Source organism: Notolepis coatsorum (genome assembly GCF_963971535.1).
Source record: "Notolepis coatsorum genome assembly, chromosome: 3".
Taxonomy (NCBI): Eukaryota; Metazoa; Chordata; class Actinopteri; order Aulopiformes; family Paralepididae; genus Notolepis; species Notolepis coatsorum.
This window is the reverse complement of record NC_140167.1, coordinates 80914353-80926554: the sequence shown is the minus strand read 5'-3', so window position 1 is coordinate 80926554 and position 12202 is coordinate 80914353. Positions and strand designations below refer to the sequence as shown.

General features: G+C 45.4%; 1 protein-coding gene across 1 annotated transcript in view; it reads right to left on the bottom strand.

Moving 5' to 3' along the window:
* Positions 1 to 12202, bottom strand: part of lrrc7 (leucine rich repeat containing 7) — a gene marked incomplete at both ends in the record, with an annotated part of 328845 nt that overhangs the window by 28831 nt on the left and 287812 nt on the right. Inside the window, 1 exon segment of the mRNA XM_084311260.1 lies at positions 1971 to 2090. Coding sequence (XP_084167386.1) covers positions 1971 to 2090 — 120 coding nt within the window.

Genomic DNA, 12202 nt, shown 5'->3' with positions numbered 1-12202 from the left:
GTGAATGAGCTGTCCTTCCACAACAGAATGTAGTACAGAGTGATTCCAGGAGAGGCTGAGGTTCTGCTTTTAAGCAGTGACAGGGCTCTGAGATCACACTCAGTACACAAGTGCTGTCTTTAAGCAGGAAGCAGCTTTTAATGGGGCACTTAAGGAAACAAAATGGCCGCTTTAAACACGCCCCTTAATCAAGTCAGCTGGTCAAGTCAGCAATCAAGTCTCAGTTTAAAGATATTACTAAATGACTTAAAATGTCTTACCCTGATGCAGTGTAAGTCTCTCAGTGAATGAGCTGTCCTTCCACAACAGAATGTAGTACAGAGTGATTCCAGGAGAGGCTGAGGTTCTGCTTTTAAGCAGTGACAGGGCTCTGAGATCACACTCAGTACACAAGTGCTGTCTTTAAGCAGGAAGCAGCTTTTAATGGGGCACTTAAGGAAACAAAATGGCCGCTTTAAACACGCCCCTTAATCAAGTCAGCTGGTCAAGTCAGCAATCAAGTCTCAGTTTAAAGATATTACTAAATGACTTAAAATGTCTTACCCTGATGCAGTGTAAGTCTCTCAGTGAATGAGCTGTCCTTCCACAACAGAATGTAGTACAGAGACCCCCCATTTAGCAGAAAATGAAAGCGATTTGCATACCTTTTTTGCAAAGCTTTACATTATACTTTATACTTATAGCACATGCATGAGTCTGGTCTCTTTGAAAGGTAATTAACATTCTGAAGTTTATTACACAAGTGTTGACTTGTTGCCAGATTCCTGTTTTTGGGTTCCAGATGAGAGATAGGTGCTGGAAAACACAACAGTTCCATAGCCTGAAGTCTTACAGTCATACAGTCCAAAGTTTATAAAAATCCCATGGAAAATTCGTTTTGTAGAAAGGTTTTTGTAATGTGTGTACCGCAATAATTCAGCGTGATTATCCAAAATGGTCGTCCACTTCCATTCATTCAGACACGTGAGTCAGGACAAAGGACTTCTTCGTCACCTTCCCCCACTCTCACACGCCCGTCTGGGATCGCTTTCGGAGCAGATGCTCCTTGGCTACCATGGTGATCAATCATTTTCGCCATCAGCGGTGACTGCTCAGTTTGGGACCATTCAGAACCGGACATGGTCACTTGAGGGCGCGGCCTGTCAAATGATGGATATACAGTATGGTAAATGGTAAATGGCTGCTTATTTATATAGCGCTTTTATCCAAAGCGCTTTACAATTTGTTACTCACATTTTACCCATTCACTCACACATTCACCCACACATTCACACACCGACGGCGGAGGCAACCATGCAAGGTGCCAACCTGCTCATCGGGAGAAATTAGGGGTTAAGTGTCTTGCTCAAGGACACATCGACACGATGTCCGGGAGGAGTGGGAATCGAACCGGGAACCTCCAGATTGCCAGACGACTGCTCTACCTCCCGAGCCTCTGTCGCCCCATATATCGTCTTGTAACTCGAGAACCGAAGCACACAATAGGTTGAGTGTGGTGGCGATCGAAAGGTGGCAAATTCAACTTTCGAACAGTGTATTGGATGATCGGCGAAAAATGCAGCCAAACGAGAGCAAAGTGCCGCGACGCATGCACGGGCATGACGGTCGGTATGAGGGCCGTCGAACGTTAAGAGGTTTGAGTGACGTTCTTCATTCAACTGAGAACATTTTGGCCATTTTACGAATACCGTTTCACGTGTTCAGGCATCCGGAGGAGGACTTTCGTAAATGTGTTCGTACAAACTTACTTACGAAGATAGTTACATACACTTTCGACCATGAGGTCCAATGAGACACAATGAGACCCAGCTTCCCTGCTTCTCACATGGTTCAACTACAAGTTGAGATGAGAGCCCAGTGATGTTATAATGTAGAGCTCAGTCAGTGAATGTAATGAGTTACTTTCCATACCGACCTTCTTCAGGACATTGTCAGGAGAATGAATGTAATGAGTTACTTTCCATACCAACCTTCTTCAGGACGTTGTCAGGTGGAACATCTCTCCTGCCCAGAGAATAGGGAACCCACTGGCTGCCCAACAACACACCCTCTTGACCGTTATCCAACATAGCACCCTGCTGGGAGGGGGTCTGGAGAGAGAGAGAGAGAGAGAGAGAGAGAGAGAGAGAGAGATAGAGAGAGAGAGAGAGAGAGAGAGAGAGACAGACAGACAGACAGACAGACAGACAGACAGACAGACAGACAGACAGACAGACAGACAGACAGACAGACAGACAGACAGACAGACAGACAGACAGAGAGGGAGAGAAATTATCGTTCACGACTAATAATACATTCTACAGACTATTCCGTTTTGAGTTTTCAGACAAACAATATTTTAAAACCTAATTATCTGGACTGTTGTGTATATTCATATTTAAAGACAGTAGAGGTTGTGTACTTTCATAGTATAAGACAGTAGACAGTACTTTTGAATGATGTATCACAACCGGAATCCAAGTGATTTGTTTTGACTTTACCACATAATGCATAAAACATTTCGAAACTGACTTAAGGCTGACAAAGTGACATAGTCGAGCGGAACGTACGAGGAGCGGACTCTGCGGAGGTCCGTGCGGACTCAAAGCGGACTCCAAGTGCAAAGCTCCAATTTTCTAACCGCGCGGACGTCCGCTCACTTGGTGTCACACAAAACGCTGCTCGGCTTTGACATCGACCTGCATTTAATGTGACACCGATCTGCATTTTACTCTGAACACTTGCTCTGTGCCAAATGAGAGTAGGGGAGGATCATGATTAAATGGGTAGGATTGGTCCGGTAAAACGTTGGCAGGTAGATGACGCTAAATTTATTTTTACTATCGCTAACCGTCATCCATTCCAATTCTTTCCATCCAGTCTTTTTTCATCATCTGAAGAAACTTGAGAAGTTTGAATGGCTTTTCTAAATGAAGTGTGTAAAACTGTTTTATTTCGAAATATTGGAAATGGAGATAACCTAGACTCTTTATTTTGACATCGGATGACGACGACATGACAGAAGTCTAAACAGCGTGGGAAAATTTTGTAAACTGGCGCGAGACATGTAGCAAATTGGTACGCGGAGGTCCGCTCTACTATGAAAGCTCATAGAGACCCCGCGGACCTCCGCAGACGTTCTGCTCGATTATGGGAGGGCCTTTACGAGTTTCTAGGGTTCACCTGTACAGTTAGTACACATTAGGATTCAGATACTACAGTGAGCTGTGTTGATACTGCTGTGTGGGTGTGTTAGTGTAGTGACAGCAGACAGACAGACTGTGTTCAGTGTGGCACAGACATCATGCCACATACAGCACAATGTGTCAGACAACACAGACAGACGCACACGTCACAGCTCATGTCCACATCAGCTGTAAGGAAGAGATGTTTATAACGGTCGGTCCAGTGGCAATATGGTTAGGTTCGCCTGACTCTTGCATAGTCTACCAGTCTGAAAGAATCTGGTGACATTCACAGCAGAAGAAAGTTAGTAGGACAGAGACGGTAGTAAGTTATTTACAGTAGTAGTGGTAGTAGTAGTAGTAGTAGTAGTAGTAGTAGTAGTAGTAGTAGTAGTAGTAGTAGTAGTAGTAGTAGTAGTAGTAGTAGTAGTAGTAGTAGTAGTAGTAATAATAGTAGTAGTAATAATAGTAGTAGTTATAGTAGTAGTAGTAGTAGTAGTAGTAGTAGTAGTAGTAGTAGTAGTAGTAGTAGTAGTAGTAGTAATAGTAGTAGTAGTAGTAGTAGTAGTAGTAGTAGTAGTAGTAGTAGTAGTAGTAGTAGTAGTAGTAGTAGTAGTAGTAGTATAGTAGTAGTAGTAGTAGTAGTAGTAGTAGTAGTAGTAGTAGTAGTAGTAGTAGTAGTAGTAGTAGTAGTAGTAGTAGTAGTAGTAGTAGTAGTAGTGGAACTGCGGTAGGCCGACCAGTAATCATATCACTTTGGGTTCTTGACATGAAAAGTTTAAGAACCACTGATGTAGGGGTCTGTGTGTGTCTCTTTTTTTTTATCCGCTTTTTCATTTTTCTCCCATCCGAATTTCGTGTATCCAATTCTCCCCTCCCCTGTCTTGAATGTTGCTCGACTATGCCCCCCACTGGTCAGTTGTAGAGGATAGAAGCCTTGCATCACGTGTTCCCTCCGGCACACGAGGAGGCAGCCTGTCACATCTTTTCGCCTGCCAGCGCGGACTCTCATTGGCGAGGTGGGAGGCTCACACTACCCTCGCCACTTCCTGTCTCTGCTGTGCAGGCGTCTCCCAACCGACCTGTAGGGGTCGCTCTCCACAATGTCCAATCCCCCACCCATCGACTTTCACCGCTGACTTGCCAAATGAGCCAGTCGACGGCCGGCCCAAGCCGAAGGCAATGCTGAGACTGGGATTCGCAAGCGCAATATCTGCTACGCTACCCAGCCGCCTGTCTGTGTGTATCTCTGAAGACCCACTGATGTAGGCGGTCTCTGTGTGTATCTCTGAAGACCCACTGATGTAGGCGGTCTCTGTGTGTATCTCTGAAGACCCACTGATGTAGGCGGTCTCTGTGTGTATCTCTGAAGACCCACTGATGTAGGCGGTCTGTGTGTATCTATGAAGACCGACTGATGTAGGCGGTCTGTGTGTATCTATGAAGACCCACTTGAGACAAGTTGAGAGGAAGTACCTTATTTCAATATATTGTCACATTGATTTGAGACATTTCTAAAATTGAGTTCAGCTGAAACAAGGCACATGATCTCAACCTATTTGCAGATTTCCTCCTTGTTTTGATTAAAATAGATGAACAAAAATACAATTTTATACAAGATTGAATTACTTGCTAAGATGGTGATTATTTTTTATTTTGTTTCATTCCTGTATTCCTGTGGCGTCTGAGCTTCTATTTTAGTCCAATCTCCATGCCTGTATCCAATCACCTCCGGTTTGTTTTAGTGTGTGGATGAGTGGGATTTCATCAGCTTTTGACGTCAGAGCCAATAGCTCCCTCTGTGGAGTAGAACTGAATCAAAGAGGTGGTCTCTAAGGGAAGAATGCATCTCCCACCAGCCCACACCCCTCCTTTCCCCCGATAGAGATCCTCTGGATGAAAAAAACGAGTGACTCATCCACCAACTTAATTTCTTCCCACTCAAATCCCCCCCCCCCCCCCCCCATCTTTGAACCAGGCTCTCCCACTTTCTGCTGTGTGTAATGGGAGCATGGATTGTCTCTGCATGTGTGCATATTTTCAAAACTTAAAGCAACACGCCAACATTATGGGAGATGCGTTTACCATCTTCTCCAGAGCCAGATGAGAAGATAGATACCAATTTCCTCTCTGTGCGTTCAGTGGAGGGCTATCCAGTTGCAAGATAGCCTAGCTTAGCACAAATTAATGGAAGTGTCACGTATTTAGCTTGAATACACAAAGGTTATAATTCAAATGAAGATTTAAGAGATGAAACAGTTTTGGTGGTATTTAATTAAAAAGGTTGAGTAAACAAGGTACAAATGAAATCAAGCTGGTACAATCGGCCGGCTGTGTTACAGAGATCACAAAGTGTGTGAAAAGAAAGCAGTGCAGTGAAGAGAAGTCAAGAGGGAGTCGAAGCCCCTCCTTTTATATGTTTGTAGTATTATTTGATAGAACATAAATCCTAAACTGTATTGGAAAAAATTTCCTAATAGAAAAGGTCATAAGATTAAGCTTTGATCAGAAAACAGCTGTCCTAGTCAGTCAACCAAAGGGCCAAAGCAGTTGGGACAGTAGGGGGAAGTTACATTCTTCTGGCGATTAAATTACTCTGCCCTTTGGCCCTGTCTCTCTAAATAGATAGGGTTGTTTACTAACGCAAGAACCCTCACAAAAGGTTGTGTGTCGGGCCACTCAACAGCCGGCTGTAAAAGATAAAGAACTGTTTGAATAAGCCCTTCGGGGGTTCTAGAACAAAAGAGCCACCTGGTTTCTTCAGGGTGGGGGACAGGAAGGATTTCAGATAAGCCCTAGTTAAACACATGAGACTACCATTTGGTCTCCAAGTAAGTAATCCCACATAGAAAAGAATAAAGAGGTTAAAGAAATACCTAGACCGTTTAAAGTTGAGTTAAATAACTTAAATGTGTGTTTACTGAGGTAGGAGGTTTACCATCAATGTGAAATACCTGCATATATGACTGTTAGGCTGGACTGATGAGGCTGAATAGAATGGTGTGATTATATGATGTGATTATACTAGCTCAGAGGCAATCACTCAACACAATGTGATTTTTAGGTTAAAGAGTTTTGGTAAATCCTGGGGGAACATATTATTAATGAACGCTAAGTATAAACTGTTTGTAGCTATTCAATGAAAGCCAGAAAGACTGTTTTGAAGACTTAATCCCCAGCATAGTAAGACTAGTTTTACTTAGGTTGAAACTAGGCTTAATGGTAACCGACTGTGATCCTCATGTAGCATCAAGATAAACTGTTCAATTATGATATCTCTGTGTTTATGCAATCAATCTCAATTCGAATATATATATCTTAAGTTCAACAACCAAAGTATTATGTTAGTTAGACGGTATTTGTTCTTTGATTGAAAAACAAAGGAAATAATATGGTGGGCCCTCCTCCGTTTCAAATACTCTGTGCAGGCCTGGGATTGGAGGAACACATCTGCTGATGTCACTCTGGTGACATCACGCAGAGACTCCAGGCTTTTGATATAAGGGGGGTGTTGTGACGGTGGGAGGACACTCTGAAACGAAACCACCAGGACAACACCCCACCTTTTCACACAGCGGACGACGCGGCAGAGGAGATCAACAGACAAAGAACTTTTTGGAGGGAGAATAGACTTCTTTGTTCATCAGCCAGAGAACAAAGACCATCAACAACTTATCAACTATCATTATTTAATCTGCTTTCTTAGAAGGACGAGCGGCATAGGGCTCCGGTACCTTGAATCTTTTCTTTATTGTAATTTGTATACACTCTTAACTTTGATTAAACAGCTGCCAGTACACCTTCTCCTCTTCATTTCTCCTGCTGCTCAGCTGTCGTCCTAAAACCTAAGGGTTTTTAGGGGACTTCAATTCACAACGCAGAGGACGATCAAGCTGGTTCTGACCCATCAGAACCAGGACAGAGACCTGTGACTTCAATTGGTGCCGTGACCACCCGGGAACCAGCAGCGATCTTCAATTGAGAGTTTTTTTTTCCCGACAACAACACTGGATGATTTCAGAAAAGCTACCGAAGGCATCAGAACCTGAAAAATAGGTGAGTGTAATGGCGGAATATGTGGTCGCTCAGTTCGAACCAGGGGTTGACAAAGTATTACCTCATATAGTGATAGATATATGAAGCGGTGAGGGGCATCTGTGATCATATTGTATTAGTTCAATCACGGATTGAAGCGTCGGACTACATCGAGTTGAAAAGCCCATTGAATCGTGGGCTCGGTAAAACTGTTGTTGGCAAGTCTCGACAGGGCGAATTCTGGGGAATAGACATACCTAATCATTTTTCTCGGAACCGGACGCAGCTGAGTTGGTAATTTTTTGCGTATCTGAACAATGAGTGAGATATGTATTTGCGCCGGTGAGATGGAGCGAGTGTCGGCTGGAAGCTGTGACTCAAGCAGCGCCCGGGAGAGATCTGTTCCATCGGACATTAATGCAATAGTTCAACGTTGTTTGGATTACATAATCAGAAGTTGTAAGTACGAAAAGCGATCAATATGGTACAGGGGGCTTGTTATGGATCACGGGGCATAAGCGAGTCAAGTAATATGAGGGGGGCCTAACTGGAAGTAGACGTAGGTTGTAACATATTAAAACAGGGGCAGCCGTGGCTGTTTCAATTCGACGGAACGTGCTCCCTGCATTAATATCGACCGAACTAAATGAAGATTATGCCCACATTAGGGTGTAATTCAAATAGATCAAGACGACGAGGGGGTTGTCTACAAATGGAGGTTTGTGGATTACAGAAACCCCACAGTCGAAGGAGATCCTTTTTAGTGCGTGTTACTCCGGAACATATTACGAGGCACGTCTGTCGTGGTGACTGGTGGACAATAGTACTTAATAAAGTTTTGGTTCAAAATACTGTTTGTAATCTTAAACATTCAGTACAGTTAAAGTGAACGATTGCACTTAATCTCGTTTTTAATAGTCGCACGGAAGCTATTGAAAAAAGTTAAATGAGATGTGAATTTTTTTAAATGGCCGCGCGGGCGTTCTGGTAACAATAGCATGAGATCAAAATCTGAATGGATGTTTGAGTTTTATTTGTGGTTAGGTGTGGCAATGATATGTATGTTTGAATGATGGCTAGGGTTAGGAATGATTGACGAAACGTAAGAGCTTATTGTTGTATTATTATGACATTTTAATGACCAACAGCCGTGGGGAAATGTAATAGTTGAACGCCGGTTTTTTCGTGGGCCGTTGGAACGCAGCAGCAGTTAGCTGCTACATTAGCCTGGGGGGCGTCCGGGGGATACTAGTGACGAGGCGGCGTAGTTTCGAGTGTATGTAGTCGATCGGTAGTATCATGGGACTGCGGGGATGTGTATGGCACTTTAAAATGTTCAACTTCGACGCGTTTAAGGTAATTGGTTGATGTATTAAGGGATCGAATGGAGTGAATGTTTGACCCGGAAGTCGTCCTGGGCACTGCGGGAACGAAGGCGGTGGGGTCAAGCTAGTGTTTTGGGAGGGCCTGTGTGATGTAATGTTTACATTTTTTGATTAAATCTGTACACTGGCGTTTTGAGAGGATTAGAGTTCTGTTGTAGGGGGGAGTGGTGTTGCGCTAACATTGCGAGGTGTCGGCCCGCGCGGCGAAACGGGACAATGGGCCATTGGGGTACGTTATTATGGTGTCGTGGGTGAAGCTAAGCTAATGCTAACAAGCCGCGCTAAAGGAGCTAATGTTGCTAAGCGGTCGCCGGTTGTGACGTCATAGGGGTGCGTGGAGCGGTGGACGGGCTGGCTACCTGCGCTGAGCTAAAGCTAACGAAGCTAATATGCTAAGCTACCTGTGCTAACGACATAGCATGACGAGACTCTCGGGATATCTCGCGATGAGGCGGCCATCTTGAGTAGGGGCGCCAGACGGCCATGTTTGAGAGGAAGATGGTGTTTGTTTAGGAATGCAGTAGGGGGCAGCAGAGGCCAGGGTAAGTTTCCATTCGAAATTGTTTTTGGGTTTATGTGGTTCTACGCACAGGAGATTTTTCTTTTAGAGGTTAGTTTGATAATAGAGTTAGATTGTTAGGCTGTGATAGTTTGGTGGAATAGTCTAATCTGGTGGTGGTATGTGGGGCCCAGGCCCCCCCCTCCCCCTCCTTCACTCAACCCCCTTCTCTCCCTCTCTCTCCCTACCCTCTCTCTCTCTCCCCTCCGCCCTCCCTTCCCCTCTCACCTCACCTGTCTCTCTCTCTCCCCTCCTCTCCCTCTCTCTCCCCTCCGCCCTCCCTTCCCCTCTCACCCCACCTGTCTCTCTCTCCCCTCCTCTCCCTCTCTCCCCCTCACTCCCCACATCTCTCCATATTTCTCCCTCCCTCTCCTTCTCTCTCCCCTCCTCCCCCTCTATCTCTCTCCCTCTCTCTCTCTCTCTCTATGGGGCAATTTAATGCTCCCGTCCTGGTTAGGAGGTCATTCTTTAAGAGTGGGGTTATTTGACGAGAGGGTTGGCCGTTTATGCGGCATAAGCTATATTGTATTTAGTGTAGTTTCGGCCGATGAGGTGTTATATGGACGAGGAATCTCTTTTAAAGTCCTCTCTCTCTCCCTCTCTCCCTCCCTCCTTCACTCACCCCCCCTTATCTCTCTCTCTCGCCCTACCCCCCTCCACCTCTCTTCCATTCCCTGTCCCCCCCTCAACCCCCCTCTCTCTCTCCCTAACCCCCTCTTCCATTTCCCCCCCACCCCTCAACCCCCCTCTCTCTCTCCCTAACCCCCTCTTCCATTTCCCCCCCCCACCCCTCAACCCCCCTCTCTCTCTCCCTAACCCCCTCTTCCATTTCCCCCCCCCACCCCTCAACCCCCCTCTCTCTCTCCCTCCCTCCTTCACTCACCCCCCCCTTCTTTCTCTCTCTCTCCCTGCCCTCCTCCACCTCTCTTCCATTCTCTCTTCCCCCCTCGCCCCCCCCCCCCACCTCTCTCTCTCACTCTCTCTCGCTCTCTTTCGTTACCTTGTCATGTTGGGAGCTAGGGTGGCTTATTGTTGGTGGTTTGGTTATGTATAATGTTGTTTTAATGGGTATTTTAAGCTTGACTATATGAGTGTGTATTTGCTGGAGCTTGTGAGTCAGAGCATTTGAGGAAGCCACCTTTATGGTTAGGTGGGCCTGGTGACTCATGCGGGGTGTGTGTGCAGCTGGGTTAGGCTGGGTCAGGTGTGCGAGTTTACGGTGGTATGAGCTCTCTACGCTCTCTCTTTCTCTCCTATTTGGACTTGTTTATTGTTTATTGTTATTCTCTGTAGGTTTCAAATGCAGTTTATTGTTATTTTTTGGGGGTTTCTAGTGCTGGTAGTGGTATTGGCCGGCGTCAGAGCGATGATGTTGTAGCAGCCAGCGGTGGGACCATACTCTCTGGCTCTCGTCAGGTCTCCGTGCCAGTGGTTTGGGTGTTGCGTTCATGATGGTGGGCCGTAAGTCGGAGCATGCTTTGAGGACAGGTTAGGGACTCTCCACGCAGATGGACCTGCGTGTGAGGGGTCACTCTGCTCGGCTGCACCTGCGATGGCGGTGTTGGTAGATGGACGAGGCGTGTCATTTTTCTTTTCATTTTAACGGGGGTGCAAGCTCCCGACTCCCCTACTAGGGACTGCGGACGTCGTGGCGTGGGGTGGTGGACAGCTCGCCGTGGCTCGCTGTCTGCCTCCGCGCATTAACGGGGATGCGCCATGTGTGCGCTCGTCGAAGCTCGCTGCCACACTGCGCGCATTGAGTCATATTATGTGTGGATGTTTAGGTGGAGGTGGTGGAGGTGGTTAATTTGAGTCTGAGGTGCTGTGTGTGTGCAGCAGTGGTTGAGAGTTGTATGGACTTTGGATATCCTTGTGTAGGAAGCCCGGGGTTTCGCGTTCCAGGTTGCAAACTGGGGGGGACGCCGTGGGCTGCGAGTCGGCGGACCAGTGAGGTGTCATTGGTCTGCAGGGATTTCAAAATGGGGGTGGTGTCTGCGCCTGTGGTTTAATAAACAGGTTGGGGGACATTGTTCCAAGCCACGAGAATTCGGTGACATGAGTCACTGAAAATGTATTTCTTTTCTCGTGAGAAGTGGGCCTAAACACCTAGGGATTAGGTGTTACGGGGGAATGTGTAGAAATTGTGTGCAAAGTTATGTGTGAAATATGTGTATTACTGGTATGTAAAATGTGATGTGAGCGAGGAATACATTTTTAGGCTTTCTCAGATAGGAATAAATAAAGCTACACATAGAAGAAAAGGTTAGAATTAAAGATACACATAGGCATTTGCAGAGCAATAAGAGTTGAAGTGATTGTATTCACCTAAATTACCATATCCAGCACAAGTGTTTAGAAATGATAGGCTGTGAATAACAAATTTCTGATTGATCAACAGACGGAAGAGGCTGATGCGAAATAGGGATCCCCAGACTCATGTGAAGCAGGGACATGACAAAGAGATTGGGAGATCCAGTTTTCCGATGAAGATAACAGAACAGCAAAACAATTAAGGCCGTGTCGTTAAAAATTCGAAAGAAAATTGCACAAACGCTCTCTAAAGTGATATTAGTATAGAAGATGCCCGACATTCCATGCTTAAAGATAAATGATGGATTGTGAAAGGGAAATGCCACTGATACTTAAGTGTATGTTTTTATTTCTTTCTTCACAGCTGCTCCAGGGCGGACAGAGGCAGTGCTGACAATTCCAAACTCCAACGAGGGATCCAATGGACTGTTAAAAGTCTGGGTGTAGTATCATACTAAGCGTTTTATCAATTCCTGTCGGCACCAATAGAATCAGTATGAGTGAATTTAACTCAAGGTTGTAAAAGTAGTCTGAAATACAGAGAAACTTGCTTTCCAAACGGTGATATTACGAGTGTTTGAAAGAGGTGAGAATGGCAAATACACAGATAGGAGCAACTGGAGGGTTAGATGCAATAACCATAGAAAGGGTAGACAATCTGTCTATTTCAACGACTGGAAAGGTCACAATAAAAGTGAAGAAACAATGGCCAAAGATATTCAGGCCTTTACAAAACCTTGTATTTAAGT